General features: G+C 44.8%; 1 protein-coding gene across 1 annotated transcript in view; it reads right to left on the reverse strand.

The window, feature by feature from the left end:
• The window catches only part of LRRC1 (leucine rich repeat containing 1), a 131,113-nt gene that overhangs the window by 79,817 nt on the left and 28,741 nt on the right, over positions 1-22,555 (reverse strand). Inside the window, exon 2 of the mRNA XM_081519855.1 lies at positions 5,213-5,330. Within this exon, the coding sequence (XP_081375981.1) occupies positions 5,213-5,330 (118 nt within the window). The remainder of the gene's footprint in view (positions 1-5,212; positions 5,331-22,555) is intronic.

Below are 22,555 nucleotides of genomic sequence, written 5' to 3' on the forward strand. Positions count from 1 at the left end.
CAACGAAGACTCTGCAACAAACACCCCACAGGCTGTAACTAAGACCCGACACAGCTAAATCAATAAATAAAATGTCCGTCTTAATTTAAAAAAATAAACAAGGTTCCTCCAAAAAAGTCTTTGTGGCATGGAAAGGCGATTAGGAAATATCACCGATGCCGAATTTTCTTTCCACATTCACTTTGAAAATAATTACTATTATCTGGATTTAAAATGTGAGTAGAAGACAATAATATACATTTTTTTATTATGAACCCCTCTTCCTAACAAAAGGTAAAAAGACAGAGGAAGGGCTTGCGGCAGGAACGTGGCAGCACCCGCAGAGACAGCAAAGGCAGGCCTGTCGCTCTGCACCTGCAGGCAGAGGGCCTCCGCGGGCGCCTCCCCCAGGGGGGTCGCCTGGTCCGTTTTCAGTGACAGGGACGAAGCAGCGCACTGACTGACCACGCGGCTGACGCCTGGCACTGGAGCAGGGCTCCAAGCCCGGTCCCGAACCAGGCAGGGGCGGAGGAGGGAACAATGGCCTGGCTGTGGCAAGACCAAAGCCTGTGTAGGCAGCGGCCTCTGCCACACTTGGGCTGTGGGCGTATGTAGTCGTTACCCCCAAAGGGCCAACTGTTCATCACTGAGAAGGAACTTCTAGGCATACGGAATGCCTTGCTTGCCAGAAAGAGCTTTTTGCAGGGCACACTTAGAAGCACCAAGACTTGATGTCACCAGCAGGCTTCAAAATTGGCCTCAGATGTCATTAAACAAGCCCGCAGCCGCCGACCACAGACTCTGATCCCCGTCTTGCAGCCAGACAGAGGGCAGCTAACCCCGACACTTAACCCACGTCTAGTCTCTTGACTTTATGGGACGAGGACCCTGCTGGTGGATTGGATCAGCTGTCCCTCTGCTAAGTGTGAAGTACTGTCCTGGTGCCAATGAGGGTTTGCATTAAAACTACCTTTTAGTTTCCTGTTCACTCAAGCTTGCAAAGTAATTCTCCAGGACGTGGGGTCTCTGGCCATGTTTGTTCCACACGCAGCATTATTTGCCCCATAAAAGAAAAAAACTCAAGCCCTCATTGGCTGTGAGAATAGTAACAGCGCTGCCCCAACTTCATCCATCCCTGTCCTGCCTTTGTGATTTCTGCCATCCTGGTGGAGCAACTGTGTTCTTTACTATTTACTTCATTCTTTTAAGTTAACTTTTTTGAGTAAGATTTATTTTTAAAATCACTAACATGAATGAAAGTGAAAGTCACTCAGTCATGTCTGACTCTTTGGGACCCCATGGACTAGACAGTCCATGGGATTCTCCCAGCCAGAATACTGGAGTGGGTAGCCTTTCCCTTCTCCAGGGGCTCTTCCCAACCCAGGGATCGAACCCAGGTCTCCCACACTGCAGGCGGATTCTTTACCAGCTGAGCCATGAGGAAGAAAGCTATTATCATCACCAGATATAAAAGATAAATATAACAATCAATACAACTATTAAGTTTTACAGGAAGCAACCTAAAGGGAGTTTTAAAAAAAATGTTTAATGAAAAGGAAAAAGGTTGACTTCCTCACTTTGATTCAATATTAAAAACTGCTGTTTTGCAGCGCCACTTAAAATCATCTCTAGCAGTGCTGGTGGCATAGGCCTTACATTTTTGGGGGAAAAAAAAACTGAACTAAATAGATAATGACACAGTACTGTGATGTAAGTCAAATTACAGCATGGATTACAAAATTCGAATTGCTAACCCTTTGGGCAAGATTCATGATGCATTAAGAAAGTCTGTCCTCGATTTTTGGAAGTGAGATAGTACTATAGAATAGTACCTTTTCTCACATATCCAGAGAGCATTTGCCTCCAACTGCCAAGAATCAGTGAACAGAGAAAATAGATATAAAGTCCAGGCATGAAAGTGCAGTATGCTCTTCACCACAGAAAGCTGCATCAGACCCTAACTTGAAACCTATAGTGCTATTTCCCTCCCTGAGCAAGGGAACATCAGGATGGGCTAAGTTTGCTCCTGGAATCAAAGCAACTTGTTCAGTCAGCTCCAGCATCTCACCCTTTAGCCAGGAGGTTAAACCCTGAAGGTTTCCCACCTTCCACACGGGCAGGCGTGGGGCCGAAAGAAGCTGAGTGAATTTGTGCTCAAAGCCACAGGAAGCTGCTGAGGGGATGTTAGGAGAAAGCTGGGGAGGTGGGGACAGCTAAGACCCCACCCTCAGTGTGTCTGGCTCCCTTCGGGGCTTCTGAACAATGCAGCATCCCCAGCCCCACCCCAGACCGCCTGCATCAGAATCCACATTTTCACAAAATCCTGTGGATAATTCATGGCACATTCAAGCTTGACAAGCACCGATCCAAAGGGCTTCAGGGGTCTGACACCACCCTCTCTCGTGCCTCCATCCACGGTCAGTGATGCTCTCTGGACAGTCGGGAACTGAGGACACCAGGAAAGGTTCTACCCTGACAATGGTCAGCACCGGCCACGGCCCTGTGACAGCTCAGGGACACAGCAGGACCTGATCACTGAGCGGGCCGCCTCTGTGGCGGCTGCAGGAGCCTAGAGTTTCACAGGGGCCCCCAGACACAGTCCCCAAACCCTCACAAACACCCACATCCGCGAAAAGTGGGGGTCCCCGCATGGCTTCTGAGGCTGCAGACTCTACCACTTTGATCGACCTGCCTAGGAAATTCACACTCATGGGATTTGATCAGCCAGAAAAAATGAGAGGAGACACGGGCAGATTTGCCTGGTCTGGAAACAGTTCAAGACTCAAGTTCCTGTCGCTGATGGTAAAACTGTGACCCTTCTCTGCTATGTCATCTGTGCAGTTTTTTCACAACCACAAAAAAGCCTCCTCCACCACCTCCAACCGTGCACACACACACATGCACACACGCACACACCACAGCAAGCCTCTGCCAATAGGGGAAGCAGGCGGTTAAGTCCCCCAGCATTTCCACAAGAGCCTGACAAAAAGAGGCCGGACCTGCAGGATCCATCACCAAAGTCCAGACCTGCGGGAGGAAGGTTCTCCAGGGAAAGGAAAGCCTGGGGCCTGACAGGGCTTCAGTGACAGCTCACGTCCTCTTATCCACACGCTGGAAGGTATAAAGGGGTGCGTGAGGAGAGGCACGTAGCCATTCTTCCTTCCTCTGAACGTTTCGAAAGACACAGCTGAGGTGAGAACCAGTACAACCGGCCCCTGACGACGCTGAATTCATACGGAGCACGTCTTCCCACTAGAGTCAGTAACGGGACTGCAACCTTCCAGCTGTTTTTTCCTCAGCTCCCAAATAATTGAAGCCAATACGTCTCCTCTTTCTCGAGGATTTCTGGACCCCAGCTTCTTTTCCTTTTTAATGCCAATTTCAGAAAGGCCATCTGATTTCTTTGGATTGTGTGACTTCAGCGGTCATTTTTTAAAGTCGCTGCAGAGTTCACAGCCATCCAGTCTTTACCACTGAGAGCACTGCTGAGACGAGAGCGAGCAGTTTCTATCCCGTGCACCTCAGACACGGGAGACGCTGCACCTCCGACAGGGGATGCTGCACCTCAGACGGGGAAGATGCCGCACCTCCCCCCGCTGCACAGCGGTGTAAGGGGAGGCTGACCGCGCTCTGCACTGCCGGCCACCCCTGCTGCGGGCCAGCCAGTGTCTAGGACCGCCAGTGACCTGGAGTTAGGGCTTACGGCTGCCTTAGAAACATGCGCTGGGTCAACGAGGCCTCACTTAGAAATGGCCGTCAGATGCTGCCGCGAGGGCAGAAGACCACAACAAGCAGAGACTGAAGAGGCTGGTTGGGAGACAGCAGGTCAGCGTGGAGGGAGAAACAGAGTACCCACAAACGGAAGGGAGGTCACCAAACCCCTAGAATAGTGTCGGGTGTGGGCTCCAGGGCAACGCTCTCAGAACGTCAGCTCCACCCCTGTTCTCACCACCAAATCCCTTTCACCTGAGGAGACCCAACTCTCCTGCAACCAAAGAAGACAGTCAACAAGCCCCCCAAATAAGTTTTTCACTTTCTGTAGTACTTTCAAGGGAAGAAATAACCCTCATGACAAACTAAAGTGCACACTATGACAAGAGCATATGACTTGGCCTAAAGACAGTTTCCAATTATGGGATCTGAGAGGGGGCGGCAATTTAAAAACTGGGGGATGGGGGGGGTAAATCATTGTTTTCTTCTCCACATTGTCAATCGAGTACTGATTATCACTGCTGCCTTATAACAAGGACCCACAGGAAAATACTATATCCAGGCCTGGGGGTTTCTGCGGAGGACACCAGACTGAAAGAGCCAGACCTGAGGGTCACTGAGAAGGAACCTACAAATTTTTGTAGGAAAGCAAAACAAAACACAAAGCAGGTGTGCAACAGGTCAGACAGAGACGGATTATCATTTTTATAAACAACAGAGTACATGTGGGCTTATCCTCAGGACATTAAACCAGAGTTCTGGCAAGAACAGAATTCCACCGCTAAAGACAGGGCTCCTGGGAGCTGCCACTTTAACTTGAGGTAATTAATCAAACATGTTCCAACAAGCCACGGGACCAGTCTACCCCGGGAATGCTCTAAGGCTGTAAGATGCAAGGTGAAACCAGGTACCCATTTAAAAGTGAAAGGTTAAACAGGATATAAACACCCTGTCAGGCTGTTCCATTAAAAGGAGGCAACGTTACAGTGGAATCTGCAAATCAAAATAAACTCACAAATACACCACACAAATTCAAGTGGGCAGACCTACCTAGGGCATAGTCAGAAATAAATGAGACTGACAGAAATGCCTGAAACAGCAGGTAGGTCTGTTCACTGCAGCAGACAGGCAGGTTCTCGGGGGGAGCAGTTGAAGGGCCAGGCCACTGCCAGGAGAGACGAGCCCTTCCAGGGGCACGGCTCCCACCACAGCAGCCCCCTGAGGTCTGGACAAGTGACCACGCTCCCAGCCCTCAGTGTCTCCTCCAATCAAGTGAGGGGAAAGCTGTGGATTTCTCAGGCCCCTCTCCACCGCTGTGAATCAGGGTGAACTGACTGGGTGAAAATCAGCACCTAAAATAGTTTGTTTTGTGACAAACTATTCAATAATGGCAGTAATTTCATCCCAAAATGATACACAGCTTTCCTCCTGAATATTCATCCAGCCACATTTACTAAAAATTGCAAATATCAGCATCGGAAGAGACAAATGGACAATTCAGGTGGAACCATTTTTTTCTTACCATTTCGGGACACATCAAGCTCCACCAGCTGCATGAAGTTGGCTATTTCTGGAGGAAGTCGCTGAATCTCGTTATCGCTCAGTCCAAGCTTTCGTAACTTGACTAGCTGGAAAAATTGCTGAAAGACAAAACAGGTTCATGTAGGTCTTACAGATATTTGCAATGCAAACTTTTTGCCCAATATGAAATGTAAAACAGCATGTCTTTTAGAGGCTTCCCTGGGGGCTCAGTGGTAAAGAATCTGCTGCCAATGCAGAAGACACAGATTGGATCCCTGGTCCAGGAAGATCCCACATGCCGTGGAGCGACTCAGCCCATGCTCCACAACTACTGGGCCTGTGCTCCAGAGCCCGGGAGCAGCAACTGCCAACAGCACGTGCTGCAGCTACTGAAGCCTGTGTGCCCTGGAGCCCGCGCTATGCAACTAGAGAAGCAGCTGCAGTGAGAAGCCCACACACTACAGCCAGAAGACAGCCCCCACTCGCTGCAACTAGAGAAAAGCCCACGCAGCAAACGAAGACCCAGTACAACCAAAAATAAAATAATAAAAAATTTTTTAAATGTCTTTTGAAAATTAGCAAGGGCTGTACCAATGTCATTTTCCTGATCTTAATCTTGCACCGCAGCCAAGATTAAGCTTGACCACGCAGCCACTGGGGTAAACGAGGCACAGAAGACATTTCTGTGGACAAGCAGCCATTACTTCAACATGAAGGATTTTCACAAGGAACAAGGGACTCAGTGAGAACAGTAGTGCCTCCTCTAAACTGTCCAGTAGGTGGTCGCAGTTGCTACTTACAGAAACTGGTATGAAATTTGTAATGTTAAGTAAAGATATCTGAAAATTAGAATAAAATATTTCTTAAACATTTCAAAAGAAATTCCTGTGCATTGGAAAATATATACATATCCCACAAGTGTGTGTAGGAGAAAAGGAAATATTTTTGGTCAATCTAAAAAAGAGCCTGCACTGGATCCTTGCCTTAACCACGGCACACAGGGCACATGCCTGCTGCCCCACACCCTTTAAAAACTGTACTAAAATAGCACTAAAGGAATTTATAGGGAGATGGACGTAGATATAAAAATATGAAATAAAGGGATGAAGACAATCCAAGATGAGAGGGGATGAGAAGGAAACTAGACACGTGACAAATTCCTTGAAGCAAGGAAACAGATGAATAAATGGCAGCAAATAAAAGAGTCAAAACAAAGCTGAACTTTAAGCCTGTGGAGTGAGTAGCCTATGGAGTGAGTAGCCTATGGAGATTAGGTACAGGTATCTCTGAAGGAAGGGGCTTCCCTTGGTAAAGAATCTGCCTGCAATGCAGGAGACCCCGGGTTTGATTCCTGGGTCAGGCAGATCTGCTGGAGAAGGGATAGGCTACCCACTCCAGTATTCTTGGGCTTCCTTTGTGGCTCAGCTGGTAAAGAATCTGCCTGCAATGTGGGGGACCTGGGTTCGATCCCTGGGTTGGGAAGATCCCCTGGAGATGGGAATAGCTACCCACTCCAGTATTCTGGCCTGGAGAATTCCATGGACTGTATAGTCCATGGGGTCGCAAAGAGTCGGACAAGACTGAGCGACTTTCATTTTCACCTCTGAAGGAAGGAGCACTGGTTGAAAATGGATATAAAGACAATTAAGCCCCCAGAGCCCCTCCTCTGGCTTGCACAACTAAGCAGGGGACTGGAAATTTCCTCCAGAAGAGCTGACTGTAAGACCAGCTAAAAGCAGGGATGAGGCATGCAACTGGAAACAGGCAAGGGGGTCAAAGCCTGCTCCATGAGATCTATCCCCTTCTCCCTGCAGCCAGGTTTCTCAGCAAGAAAACAGACAGACCTACAGACACAGATTATACAAGAGCAAAGCCCCAGGTTATAAGCCCCATTCAGGCACTCAGAGCTTCAGTTCTCTTCTTTTTTTTAATTCAGGTGCCTCAATTTCATTTAAAGAAAGCCAAGGTTCTTTGGACACAGATAAATAAGAAGAAGTGAAGCAGCCATAGAAGAAGAAGAAATAAACCCTAAGAAATTAAAAACTAGTGCAGCATAAATGTAAGAATCCAACAAAAGAGATGAAAAATAAAGCTAAAAATATCCCAGACGGGAGAATAGAATGACAATGAGATGGAGAGACAGAAGAGGGAAAAAAAAATAGGAAAATTAGAGGATAAGGTTGCGAGGTACTACATTTGACAAACAGATATTCCAAAGACAGAAACATACAGACTGCAGAGCATAAGTTTCCAGGTTATAAAGGCCCACCATGTGGCCAATTAAATGAATGAAACAAAACATACAGGAATACCAAAGAATATTATAAAAGTTTATAACTCCAGAAATAAGATGCTTCTAAAAGTCTCTAGAGGCCGAAGGGTGGAGAGAAGGGGAATGGGGTAATAACAAAGGATTGGGACTCAGAAATGGCACTGGACTCAACAGCAACCTTGAAAGTAAGAAGGCAATGGAGCTATACCTTCAAAATTCCAAGAAAACATTTCCAACCCAAACTCACATACCCAGCCAAACTATCAATCAGGTATGATGAAAGAATAAAAGACATTCTCAGACATACATGGTCTCAAAAAATTTATCTTCCTTGCACCTTTCCCAAGAATCCACCGAAATGTGGAAGCAAATCTAAAAGTAAGAAGATCTGAGATTCAGAAATGAGAGAATCAACAAAACAGAAGAGACAAAGGCTAAAACAGAGAAGGCATTCCAAGACGGCAGCCAAGCAGCAGGTCCCAAGAGCAGCCAGTTTACACTGAAGAAAATATGAGGGCTCTCAGAGGATAGCTTGGAAAAAAAATAAAAACACGTATGAGGGATTATCTGATATGTTTGGAAGTATCAGGAAATTTATTTGGTGACAAGTTAGAAAATGAAATAGAGAAAACAAAGCAAGCAAAAAAGGAAAGAGTTATTAATTCCAGAGAAAAAATACAGAGTAAAAGAAGATATATAGTCAAAATATAAGGTTTGATTATGAACAGTATTTATGCAGTCATAACCAGTCCATCCTAAAGGAGATCAGTCCTGGTTGTTCATTGGAAGGACTGATGTTGAAGCTGAAACTCCAGTACTTTGGCCACCTCATGTGAAGCGTTGACTCATTGGAAAAGACCCTAATGCTGGGAAGGATTGGGGGCAGGAGGAGAAGGGGACGACAGAGGATGAGATGGTTGGATGGCATCACTGACTCGATGGACATGGGTTTGGGTAAACTCCGGGAGTTGGTGATGGACAGAGAGGCCTGGCGTGCTGCGATTCATGGGGTCGCAAAGAGTCGGACACGACTGAGCGACTGACCTAGAACTAATATTTTAATATTTATATATTGTTAAAAACTAATTTTATATTATGTCAATATTGAGAGGATAGGAAAGAAACCATAAGCACTGAAGACTCCTCTTCCACAGAAGGAAATCAATAAATAACTAAATAGTATGGGGTAAAAATCAAACTGTAAAAGCAAGCCATAAGTGGGAGCAAACGTTAACAGAAACGCCCCAGAGCTGGGGGTTCTCAAAAGCAGGACACTAGAGTGGGGGAGAGGAGGACAAGAGATTTATGGGATTTTTAGAAAATTATTTGCATATATTACCTTGCTAAAAATAGAAACTGAATTTACAAAAGAAAACATCTCTACTAAGACAACAGGGTACTCCAAATGATAGTTATGAAGGCTGCCAACATTTAATAAGCTCCATCAGTTTTTTCCTTTGGTAAAAGGGATTGTAACTTACATAATCAAAAAGAAGGCATCATCTTTTGGAAACCAATTGGGCAATACAAAACATAAAAAGTTTTCAAGTCCACTGACATCATAATAATACTTTTGGGCATCTGTTCTTGTAACATAATTGAAAATAAGAAAAAGCAGCTATGGTGCACAATATGTCTCTGCATTCTTATCATTAGAAATGAAAAACATATCAAATAAGGGAAATGATTAGCATGTTATTAAGAACTCAATATTAAGCAACCAATGATTACTATAAACACCAGAGACCTTGAAAGAGATTGACGATGCAAATATAATTTTAAAAGAAGACAAAATAGCAGGTACACTATGGAAAAGCACATGTACCTGTTGAGAAGGGAACATGGGGGAAAGTTATGCTAAGAGACAAGGAAAATGCAGGAACAATTTTATTTTTTAACAAAAAAGATATTTTAAAATGAACTATGAATCTCATCAAATGAATGCTACCAATTAGCTATATATGATAATGAGCGTGCTCAACAAAAGGACTAATCCTTTGGAGTTCTTCAATCATAGGGCTGAAATTTAATTTCTTAAGGAAAGATTCTGAAATTTCTTTATGTGGGTTATACTAAAGCATTAGCTGACACAAAAGCCATTCAAAAGAGTCACATTTGAATAACAGAGCTTATGCCACTTGTTCAAAAGAGTCTGACAGTTTCATAATGCATCGATGTGTTTACTCAGGCATGAAAAGCTCACTTTGTTTTCCAGGAAAGCTACAGCACAAAAGCCATCACCAAATCCATACATTCGAGGACCGTTCAGAAGTAATACAAGAAACCAAGTCAACCAGGGACTTAGATCGTCAGCGGATAATAAGTTAGTTTTATGTTTGTGGAAATGACAAGCTGTGAATCCCAATGTTCAACAAAAATCCTAGTTTAATCCTAACTTTAAATCCTAATTTCAAGCAAGCAAATTTAAGTTGTTCTGCATGTTAAAAACATCCTCAAAAAGAACCTGTCACAAATACTACTTTCTTCAACTGGGGACACACAGACCAGATGGAGAAACAACCCTATCCGACAGCATCCCACAATGAAAACAGCGATTCCTCAATCCTTCCCTCATTATCCTGATGGGACCCGAATTTGGCTTCCAAATGCTTTAAATCAACTACATTCTGTAAGAGAGACACAATATCACTACGACTGCTTAAATCCTCAAGTGTTGGACTTGCAGATAGTCACGGGGGAAAACTCCAGAAGTGTATAAACCCTTCTGCCTTCTCTGGGATGAGCCAGGGCCCCCAGGAACAATTCCCACGGCCGTCTTGGCAGGGCGCCTCGGCAGGGCGATCACGTGACGGGGCACACAGACACCATTCTTCAAACGCACCGTGTTGATTACAGCGCCCTGGCCCACACTGAGCACATGCTGTACAATGACTCGCAAGGAAATCCAAACTGCCTTGGCCTGCGATGCTGCGCCAGTCTTCTTATAGCCACCCTTGTTTTTAGTAGATACAGAGTCTTTAATTTGGCTGAACAGAATGTGTCTTTTTCCCATTCTCCATTTCTAACAAGATTTTTTTTCCTTCTCTTGATAAAATGTTAGTTCCTCTCCCTTCTGCTTAGGAAATCTGAGTCCTAAAAGAGCTGCGTCCTTTGCTGTCACCATATGGCCAAGGATCAACGGTCTCCCCAAACTTCCCCATAAGGTGGGGAAAAGATGATGTATTGTTGCAGACTCACCTGGGGGAAGATAGTATAAAGAATGGGATTAAACTCCTGAAAAGCTGTCTGAGCTGTCAGGACAGCAGATTTATTCACAGACTTCCTTCCGGATGTCTTCTAACCCTTCAGCTGCGCTTCCCTGGCAGCTCAGCTGGTAAACAATCTGCCTGCAATGCGGGAGACCTGGGTTCGATCCCTGGGTCGGGAAGATCCCCTGGAGAAGGAAATGGCAACGCACTCCAGGATTCTTGCCTGGAGAACTCCATGGACAGAGGAGCCTGGTGGGCTACACTCCATGGGGTGGAGAAGAGTTGAACATGACTAAGTGACTACTTACATTTTTCAACCCTTCAATTGAACACTGACCCCTTTCCACCCTACCTAAGTCTCATCATATCCCTGTCCCCAAAGACCTGAACTGCCTTTGTGGTCAACCAGCTTGGCAAAGATACTGTAAACCAATGGTTCTAATCTCCAGGTAAGAATAATAATGTAACAGTATCTATCATTTTTATCATCTGGCAATGTTCTTCACTATGAGACTTATAAAAAGTGACCATGACTTTATTACCCAGAAATTCTTCTAGGTATGTACTTTGCATACTTGTTTAAAAAAAAAAAAAACTTTCACATATATTATTCTAGTGTATTTTATATGTTTGAATGTGCTTGACAGAATTATTCATAATTGCCCAAAACTGTAAATAACCAAAATACCCATCAATAGTACATCTGACAGAAATATATTCTTACAATGAAATTTTTCATGGCAATGAAAATGAAAGCTTATTCTTAGAGTACAGAGAAATCTCGAAATAATATTCAGCCAATAAAATCGAACACAAAAGAAGGCACACTATATTATTCCATTTATATAATGTAGAAAAATCACCAAAACGAAACTTCTTTGTTTAGAGATGCATACAGAGGTGGTAAAAGCTATTTTTTAAAAAGGCAAAGAGGTGATTAGTAAGAAATCAAGTTAGTGGCTACTTCTAGATGTGAGGGAAACATGATCAGGAAGGGCATGCAATGGGCTTCAGGAGTCCTGCCAGTTCTAAACCTTCTAACCTGAGCGCTAGTCACAAGTTTTCATTTTATAATTTGTTGTGAGCTGTATATTTATACTTTTGTGCACTATTAATATATGTGTTTTATTTCACAATAAGAGAAGTTTTAAAAGTTTTAAACTATTGATTAATCAGAAAGAAAAAATACCAGACAATTAGGACCAATGGCATCAAATTCTTCACCTTGACAGAGGTAATGATAATGAAAAGCAATGACATTACGTCTGGAGGAGGAGAAATAAAAAGGCCAACAGTAACCAAACAATAACATTAGAAGGATCATGCTGCAGCCACTAACTGTCACCCTGTACTGTGGGATTCTCCGTGCTCAGCAGTGAGCTAAGGACTCCACTTGGATCATACTCTGTAGTCCTCTCAACATCGCCTCAGAGCTAACATCTATATAGAACAGTCACTGCTGCATAACAAACCATCTCAAACTCAGTGACTCAAAAGCAGCACGATTTTTTGAAATTTCTCACATTTCTGTGGGTCTGCTGTTTTCACTTGAGCTCACTCATGCAATTACACTCAGCGAGCGGGTCAGAGGGGCAGGAAGACCACCACCCTGGCCTCACGCTTACGGTTTGGTACTTGTGCCAAAACCCAGCTGGAGCTCCCCTGTTCTCCACAGGCCTCTTTCCTTTGCCATATGATCCAGCGGCTTCATACATGAAGCTCTCGGACCAACATTCAAAAGGGGCAAAGAGTCTGGGAGGACTCTCAGAGCCAAAACCTTGAAATCTGCACCATGTCATTTCTGCCATGGTGAGGGGAAGGGGGAAATAAGTCTCCAATGGTAGATGGAAAGAGCAGCAAAAATCACCTTGAAAAGCAGCTTGGAAGGGGTGAAATCTGGTAGATTAAATGGTCTACTGTAAAATGAGCTAGGGGCCTCAGGGGTACCACAGAAGAACACGTATAAAAACCAGACAGTATCCTATAAAACTCTCTGATTCACCATGGAGTAAAGATTTTTCCAAAGGAAACCTACACAGAAAATGTAATAATATACTGGATAAACTTTGGTTAAGACATGACTTTTAATACATGAAAAAGCTAAAGGGAAAAGACCTAAGAAATAATCACAGAAGAGTAAAAAGATCCATCAGCTAAAGCAGAGAATTCAAACGATCATATCTCACATCCAGAATCTGAATTTGAAAGGGTTTCAGCAAACACTCAAAAACAAGAACTACTGATGAAACAAGTGTGAATAAGACATTTTTCTAGTATGTTTTGGTAAAGAGGCGTTGAATGGGAATGTCCCCAGGGGAATCACTTGACTTCCCTGGTCCTCTGTTTCTTTGTGTAAAAAATAAGCATTAAATGATTGAAGGGCTCTTTTTAGTTCTAAAAATGTTAGAAATGCATTTCAAAATACCTTCAATGTACCATAAGAAACATGAAAATCCTATTAGCACACAATATAACAAGGATGCAGCTAAAAATGCATAAAATTACAGAAGGTAGATTAGCGGTTGCCTAGGAAACGGGAAATGACTGCTAACGGGTATGGGGTTCTTTTGGGGGCGATGAAAACATTCTAAAATTAATTGTGGTAATGGCTGCACAACCCTGAGAATATACTAAAACCACTGAATCATGAACTTTAAATGGGGGAATTGTATGGCCTGTGAATTACATCTCAATAAGGATGTCAAACTGTGCACAGAATTGACAGATGTTGATAAAGAAGGAATGCCCGTTGATAATGAAAGACTAAGCTAGGTACCCAACCAGTCCATCCTAAAGGAGATCAGTCCTGAGTGTTCATTGGAAGGACTGATGTTGAAGCTGAAACTCCAATACTTTGGTCACCTGATGCGAAGAGCTGACTCATTGGAAAAGACCCTGATGCTGGGAAAGACTGAAGGCAGGAGGAAAAGGGGACGACGGAGGATGAGATGGTTGGATGGCATCACCGACTCGATGGACATGAGTTTGAGTAAACTCCGGGAGTTGGTGATGGACAGGGAGGCCTGGTGTGCTGCAGTCCATGAGGTCATAAAGAGTCGGACATGACTGAGAGACTGAACTGAACTGAACTGAACCGAAGCTAGGTACACACACTTTTTTATTTAATTGAAGTGTAGTTGATTTACAGCGTTGTGTCAATTTCACATGTACGGCAAAATGACTCAGTTACACACACACATTCATGTTCTTTTTCGGATTACTTTCTATTATAGTTATTTATTACAAGATTCTGAATTATAGCTCCCAGTGCTAAACAGTAGGTCTTTGTTGTTTATCTAGTTTATGTAGTTTGTATCTGCCAATCCCAAACTCCTAATTTATCCCTCCCCACCACCCTACTTTCCCTGTTGGTAACTGTCAATTTGTGTTCTGTGTATGTGAGTCTGTTTTTGTTATGTAAGTTCAACTGTCTCGTTCTCTTAGATTTCACATATAAGATATACCATATATCTGTCTTTCTCTGTCTGACTTCACTTCTGTAATCTCTAGGTCAGTCCATGTTGTTATAGAGTGGCATTATTTCCGTTTTTATGGCCGAGTAGTATGCTATTGTATGTATGTACCACACCTTCTTTATCCAGTCATCTGTAGACGGGCATTTAGGTTGCTTCCATGTCTTGGCTTGGCACCCCACTCCAGTACTCTTGCCTGGAAAATCCCATGGATGGAGAAGCCTGGTAGGCTACAGTCCATGGGGTCGCTAAGAGTCAGACATGACTGAGCAACTTCACTTTCACTTTTCCCTTTCATGCACTGGAGAAGGAAATGGCAACCCACTCCAGTATTCTTGCCTGGAGAATCCTAGGGATGGCGGAGCCTGGTGGGCTGCCGTCTATGGGGTCGCACAGAGTCGGACACGACTGAGACGACTTAGCAGCGGTAGCAGCAGCAGCATGTCTTGGCTATTGTAAGTAGTGTTGCTGTGAAAAACAGAGCGCATTATCTTCTCAAATTAGAGCTTTCCTAGACATTTTTATTTCACTGGGTTTCCCAGGTGGCTCAGTGGTAAAGAATTTGCCTGCAAATGCAGGAACCACAGCAGATGCAGGCTCAATCCCTGGGTCAGGAAGATCCCATGGAGAAGCAAAGGGTAACCTACTCCAGTATTCCTGCCAAGATAATCCCATGGACAGAGGAGCCTGGATGCCTACAGTCCATGGGGTCGCAAAGTGGGACACGACTGAGCAACTGAGCACTTTGTTTAATTGCATTGCTACATGTGCCAGCGAGGGAAAGTTTTTCATCTCCAGTTCACTGATGAGGAAACAGATTTCGGCAACATTTCACAGCTCCCAGATGCCACTACCAGTTAATAACATTCTTTCAGGAAAATTCCAAGGCAGACCCACGTTGGAGGATCACAGGATAATAAATTCTCAGGTAACCGGCAAACAAAAAACATCTATGAAACTACAGTCGAATGAGCAAAGTGAAACAAAGTCCCAGGAAGTGGGAACCAGGGCGAGGTCACACTCCAGTGCTCCCAGTGCTGTCGGAAAAGAAAACCACGCGCTGAGGGGCCCGCGTGGCAGTCCAGGCTCAGAGAACAGGTGTGAAGGGGAAGAAATCCAGACAGATAAGAAAGAGATCATCTTCTGGAGGAACCTGGGCCTGGAACGGGAACTCCAGATAAAGCCTAAGGCCAGGGGAAAGGCTGAAAGACAGGAAACCAGTACACAGAACTGGGATCAGTTCAGTTCAGCTCAGTCACTCAGTCCTGCCTGACTCTTTGTGATTCCATGGACTGCAGCATGCCAGGCTTCCCTGTCCATCACCAACTCCCAGAGCTTACTCAAACTCATGCCCATTGAGTCAGTGATGCCATCCAACCATCTCGTCCTCTGTCGTCCCCTTCTCCAGCTGCCTTCATACAAGTCTACAATATGTCAGAGCAAAAGGGACATGTCCATAAAAAAAAAAAAAGCTCGGTCTACTTTTGGAGGCAAAGGAGGAAACATCACCCAGCAGCAGGGCAGCCCTGGCAGATTTCAAAAAAGACTTCCTAATGCTCAGGGCTGGGGCAATGGGATGACCCAGAGGGATGGGATGGGGAGGGAGGTGGGGGAGGGGGGGTTCAGGATGGGGAACACATGTAAACCCATGGCTGATTCATGTCAATGTATGGCAAAAACCACTACAATACTGTAAAGTAATTAGCCCACAACTAAAATAAATAAATTTATTAAAAAAATAATAATAAAATAAAAAAGACTTCCTACACTGTCTGTTCAACCAGCAATTCGAATTCTCTGAACGATTTTCAGATAGACATACAATGAAATTCAAAAGAGAGTCAAGAATTTAAAACGCTGATTCACAAAATGGGAAGCTGATGTCCACGTCCCACTGTGTGGACCAGTGCACAGATGATAAACATGAAATGAGATAAAAGGTTCAGTCCCAATAACACTAGCTGCCTTCTCTATAATGGGAAGCAGGGAGAAATCTATTTCCCTGCTCACTGATTCGTCCATAAGACAAATAAGTGGAACAGACCAAAGGAAAAAAAGTCTCGTGTTCTAAAACACAATGTTTTAATCAGTTCCTGACTGAGCGGCACAGGTCCGCGATCCTCAGGCAACAGAGAAGAGAGTGTGTGTTCTTCCCCTTGAGTGGCCCCAGGAAGTCACAGGCAAATCAAAGTTCAGAAAAGCAAATGAGCTTCCCACTAAGAGCTGGCATGTATACGTGAGCGCTTATAACAAAGGTGTTTACTCTGCTTGCACTATTTCTCTTTCCTATTTTTCTGTCTCTACTGTTTTACCCTCTCTCATTTGCTAACAAATTTTCACATTTTCACAGTGCTTTCACTACATTATCAAGCTGGCGTCATGAATGAACAGTAAGGAGGCTATGAATGCCTCAAGGGTGCACCCTTGGTAATTAAAATAGCTCAGGTGTGAATCACTGTGAGAATCATAAAACCGGGAATGCTTCATTGATGGTGGTATGATCAGAAGTCTGGATGAGGCTGGGAGAGGTATTGGCAATGGTTTGGAGAGAGAAACATTCACTGAGAGGACAGGGTTCTCCTGTACCGAGAACCTGGAGGAAGGGAAAGCCGTGGGCACTGGCGGGCAGGCTGGTGGCACAGAGAGAAGGGACAGACTTGGACTACGCAGGAGAGGCCCAGCGAGGGAGGCTCAGACATACCAGAGCAAGAAAGAGATGTCAACCTGAAACCTAACAAAGGGGAAGGATTAAATACAGGCTGGTAAAGTCAAGCAATGACTTACTGCATGACCATTAAAAATGTTTCTGGAGAATATTTAATAATATGATAAATCCATGTGTTCTAGGATTATGGAAAAAATGCAAAAGTATAATAAACTGTATACTGCCTATTATGCTAAAAAAAAAAAAAAGTAATGCTGGGACTTACTTGGTGGCACAGTGGGATGAGAATCTGCCTGCCAATGCGGGGGACATGGGTTTGATCCCTGGTCTGGGAAGACTCCACGCACCAAGGAGCAACTAAGCCTGTGGACCGCAACTACTGAGCGCGCGCTCTAGGGCCGGCAAGCCGCAACTACTGAGCTCGAGTGCTGCAGCCACTGAAGCTGGCGCACCTGGAGCGTGTGCCACAGCAGGAGAAGTCACCGCAGTGACGAGCGGCCTCTGCTCGCCACAGTTAGAGTGCACGCGAAGCAGCAAGGACCCAACGCAGCCAAAAATAAATGATCAGTGTTTCAATGCAATACGAATTTTAGGGGAAAAAATTACTTGAAAAAGTTAAATCTGAGAAAAACTAATTTTAATTCAAAGAATAAGGATCACTCGGCTCTGGGGTACCGACATTTTGTACCATAAAAATCCAAAGCCTATTTATCTGAAGGCAAAGTTGGTTTTCCTTTAAACTTGAACTGACTTCAAGCAAAACTTGAAAGGAAGGACCAGCTGACTCACCAAAAAACACCTCTTCCAACAAGAAGTCAAACAGATAATCAATTCAGATTATGAAAGTGGTCTTGTATTTTGACACAGGATTTTGAATAAGGTTGAATTTTTCACACATTGTACTCAGGAAGGCATTACATGACTCAAGTGGAATAAAATCCTGTTTGGGGGACGTTTTGTCTTGGATTCAATACAACTCTTCCAAGCTAACAACAGGAGCAGGCACTACCCAGAACCCACGCACAGGGCTCTGAAGTGGAGGAAAAGACGTCAATAGACGCAGTCCTTACTCTCAGGAGACGCCCAGGAGTTGACACAAACAGTAGTTAAAACACAAGGGAGAACGTGGAATCATCACTAGTGAGGTTCAAAATACTGTGAAAGGATAATAAATTTCTTGTCATTAGCTACACCTGATATGCTTCTTTAGGTTAAAAAAAAAATTACGCTATTTTATGGTCAATCACACCACCCTAGTAAGATCAGTTTCCTGAGACACCACTTAAGAATGGGTTATTACGAAAAACTATTAGGAAGACTTGCTAAATTTTCTCAAGAAATATACCAACATTTGAATCAATGCTCTTGCCTTCTTCCAGGCTCAACTAAGAAAAGACACAGACAATACTAATGAACGCCCATCCTGGATGAACAGAACTCCGCCGACTGCCTGCTGGCTGATGCTTTCCACGTCCTGAAGTAATAAACTGAGAGAACCCCAGCCAAGGGTTGATCTTTCTGGATGGCGAGCAAGAACTGTAGGAATCCAGTCACCAACAGATGAATAGCATGTTATTAAAAAGTACTCTGAGTTACCAGATCAGTCACTCAAAACTCTGGGGAAGAGTGTCTTTTGCTAACCACAAAGCTCATCAATACCTCTGTGGCTTGATATCTTTAGAATAATGATAGGCCTAATTTGTGAGTCTTTTTCTATATAATCTGAACAAATCAGACTGTATTGCATCATTTCCCCTGAATATTCAGCAGCGGTCCCAGTCATATCACACCACCAACTCCACGGTGTCCCAAACCAGCCTGAGTCCCAAGGCGGAGGAAGTGTCCATTAGAGAAACCTCACAAAGACTCCAAGCCCTTCCACGTGGGAACTTTCATTTGGAGACACCTCACTGTGAAAACAGTCATCGTGTGACTTTTCGTTACAACATACCCAGAATATCTTATAATTGTTCACATGAACGTCAGTATAAAACCACATCTTGGATTTGAAGCCTGAAGACATGTGAAGGTCTGCACAGCACATCCTGGGCTACTGGGCACTACCTGCTGAATGCCCTTCATGCCATGCTGACCTTCAACTGAGAAAGGGAGCCCTTGGTTTAGTCTCTGGTTGGCAGAAGAGCCTATGTTTGATCCGATGTTGACGGGGGTGGAAGGGGTTGGGACAAGACTCTTTGTTAAGGACAGAGAAGCTGTTGGGATGCCCAAAGGAGGAGATGCACTGAAAAAGTGCACAGAACATTTGATTACACGGGAGGAATTTTTAAATGTCCATCAATGTGATCATAAATAAATCAAAACAGAGGAATGGTCCCTAACCTTCTAAGGTGACATTTAATGGCAGTTTCGCTGTACACTAATTATAAGTAAAGAGGTAAGAAAAGGACTTTGTCTCTTATCCTCAAAAACACTGGAGATGATCACACTGTTTTAAGCCACTATCAAGAGATTTCTGGAGCGGTGGGGGGAACCAGTGAATTTGATGGATAGACGCCCAGAATCCGTGTTTTATGAGCTGCTGCAGGGCTCAGCCCCTGCAAACATTTTCTAATATATTCTAAGCACATAGGAGCTATTAACATGTACTTTGGCATGTCTGTAATCACAATTTAAGACTAAAATTTCATAATTCAGGAACTTCGGTATGAGCGTCTCGCTCCACCTAGACAGGCTCGGGTTCCAAAGTGTGTCTAGCTCCTGTGAGAGCAGCCTGATATCTCCAAAGGAGATCCTCACTTGTGTTCAAACTTCTCACACACATCAAATGCACTCTGCTTCCTACTGGCTGCCCCAGACAGCTAAGTGAGAAGCAAGATGGAAAAAGCTGAGAGCAGACTCCCTAGCAACTCCCAAACAGTTACGCAAAAACACGACGGAGCTCCTGCCCGTCCCCACGTTTCAGCGCCATGAACTGAACAGATACTAAGGTCCAGTGTTAATCCAGATGAAGAACCACGAACACAAGGCCTAATTTTGAAAACTTTCTGAATCGCCCTACTGTAAGAAACAGGAGAAACCACCAGCGTCCCCAGAAAACTCTCGACCCCACGGGCTCCATCTAAGTAAACGCTGTGTGTGGAGAGAGGGTGGGCAGAGCTCTCTCCCAGGCACTTCTTCAGGCTCTGCTTTTCAACATGCTTTAGATTTTATTTCTACTCTCTGCCAGCAACCTTGGTCAGAGGCCACGGGACGTGCCTGGCATTGGCTCAACGTCGGGACGTACAGCAGGGCTGGGGGGACCCAGCCCCCCCCCGCCACGAGCCACTCCACTCACTCGGCCCAACAGTTAAGGACTTGGTTCTTCTGTTGCCGCCAAGCTCTGCAGACAGGTCCCGGCAACCTGCTCGCGCTGCCAACCAGTCACCTCTGCAGGATAAGAGCTTACTCAGTGCATCACCTCACGAGTTGGCAGTCAGAAACCTTCCATTGCAGCCTGTGACCAAAAAGAACATTCGCGAAAAACGGAGCTCCTGAATGCATCCCAGAGTGAAGTAGGAGAGGCAGCTGCCTTCCTTCAGCTCCTGGACCCCAGGAAACAAGCAAGAGCTCCCAGGTGGCCTGCTGTAACGGTGAGGACCACCCCCCGGAAGCGCCCGGGGCAATTTTCTGTGGTAGCTTCAGGGTTCCAGTAGGAGCTGTGGTATCACTTCCCCAGCCTCCAGCTCCCAGCCGGGAGTCCAGCTTGTCACCCAGATGCGTCTAATAAAAGGACCCCAGGTCATCCCTTCACCCCTGCCGTGGGGCCCCATCAGCACCATCCATCCATTCGATCTGCACCAGTGGCATCTGCGCCAGATCTGGCACCACTTTCTCTCTGGAAAGCACCTTCCGCAGCCTGGCACTGCTGGCTGACTACTCACTGATCATTTCTTTTAAGGACAATCCTCTCGTATGCATAAGTCCAAGCGATTTAAAATTAAAATGCTACATGATCAGAGTGGATTTTGAAAATCTAATTTCAAAAACTTTACTTTTCACAAAAGGAACTCTAAACTAAATAAGAAATGTCTCTAAGGTGCCAGGTAGCAGGCTGGGGGCTCTATAAACATTGCCCCACTGGATCTTAAAAACCACCCTAGGCCTAGCAGCTACCAGGATTTCATAAATAATGAAAGTGCAGCACAGGGCGGCTACACACCTGGGCCCCTTTACACAGGTGTGTCAGCGGCAGGATCCAAACGCAGGTCCAAAGTCCCTACCTGTCTACTACAATAAACAGAGGGTCAAGAAGCACTGTGGAGTCCCAAGTCTGTAGAGCTGGCTCCCCAAGTTACTGGCTGTCTGTGTGACCTCATGCAAGCTGCTTAGCCTCTCTGTACCCCAGTATCTCCATCTGTAAAACGGGGTCATAACAGTACCCATGTCTCACAGAGCTGCAGTGACAGTCATATGAGTAAGTCCAGGTCAAGTATGTAGCACAGTGCTGGCCTAGGAGAAAGGTTTGACAAATGTTAGCTGCAATTATCCGGAGAAGGCAATGGCACCCCACTCCAGTACTCTTGCCTGGAAAATCCCATGGACGGAGGAGCCTGGTAGGCTGTAGTCCATGGGGTCGCTAAGTGTCAGACATGACTGAGCGACTTCACTTTCACTTTTCCTGTTCATGCACTGGAGAAGGAAATAGCAACCCACTCCAGTATTCTTGCCTGGAGAATCCCAGGGATGGCGGAGCCTGATGGGCTGCCGTCTATGGGGTCGCACAGAGTCGGACACGACTTAAGCGACTTAGCAGCAGCAGCTGCAATTATCACTATTATCCCTCCATAAAACATCCGCTCCTGACCGGGGTGAAGCCAGAGGCGGGTCGTTTCCTCCGGCCAGTGTGGTAGCCGCACAGCGATATGGACGGGGTGTCGTCCGAGCTGGGTCAGCACCCAGAGGTCTTGGGGCTCTCACATCAGAAGGCTTTGCAGTGTGATAAACTCAGATGGACTACATACTGCTGCAGTACTTTATAAACCAAAGCCAGTCATATGCAATGTCCCCCGTAAAGGAGGAAAGAAGACATGATCTTTGTAAATCTACCACTCAAAAGTCAATAACTAAACTTTTTTTTGCGACCTTCTGGTCTTTTTTAAAAAACTGTAGTACAATGTAAACATAAATGTATCCATTTAACTATTTTTAAGTGCACAGTCATGTGGTGCTGGGAGTACTCACAGTGCCGTGCACCCGCCACTTCTATTTCCAAAACTTTCTCATTATCCCAACCAGACTCTGCACCCAGTAAACAGTGACTCCCCAACCCTCCCTTTCTCCAGCCCTTGGAAACCACTGATCTGCTTTCTGTTTCTATGGAGTTGCCTTTTCTGGATATTTCACATAAATGGAATCATACACACACACACACACAAAAAACCATCCTATATACCCAAGCTACTAAAACTTCTCAAATGTAAGGTATATAGATCCAACTATAGCATTACTGCCGTTGGATTACCCTGTTAAGATGCAGCTAGGTGCTAAATGAGGACCACATCCATACATTTCAAGACTTGTTATTTTCAAAAGCAGAGAAAGACCACAAACAAAAAGACACTATGGCACATAAATCAATAGACTGCTGAGACCGAATGCTTACAGGACCTGGAGAAGGGACCTTGGATGTTAGTTAACATGTCCAGTTACCCCCAGTCTACTTAGTACTGGAGCTACTATCCAAATAAGGCAAGTAAATTCAAAAGCAGTTACTTCCAACTCATCA

This window comes from Giraffa tippelskirchi, chromosome 8, assembly GCF_054371585.1.
Source record: "Giraffa tippelskirchi isolate mGirTip1 chromosome 8, T2T-mGirTip1v1.2.pri, whole genome shotgun sequence".
Classification (NCBI taxonomy): domain Eukaryota; kingdom Metazoa; phylum Chordata; class Mammalia; order Artiodactyla; family Giraffidae; genus Giraffa; species Giraffa tippelskirchi.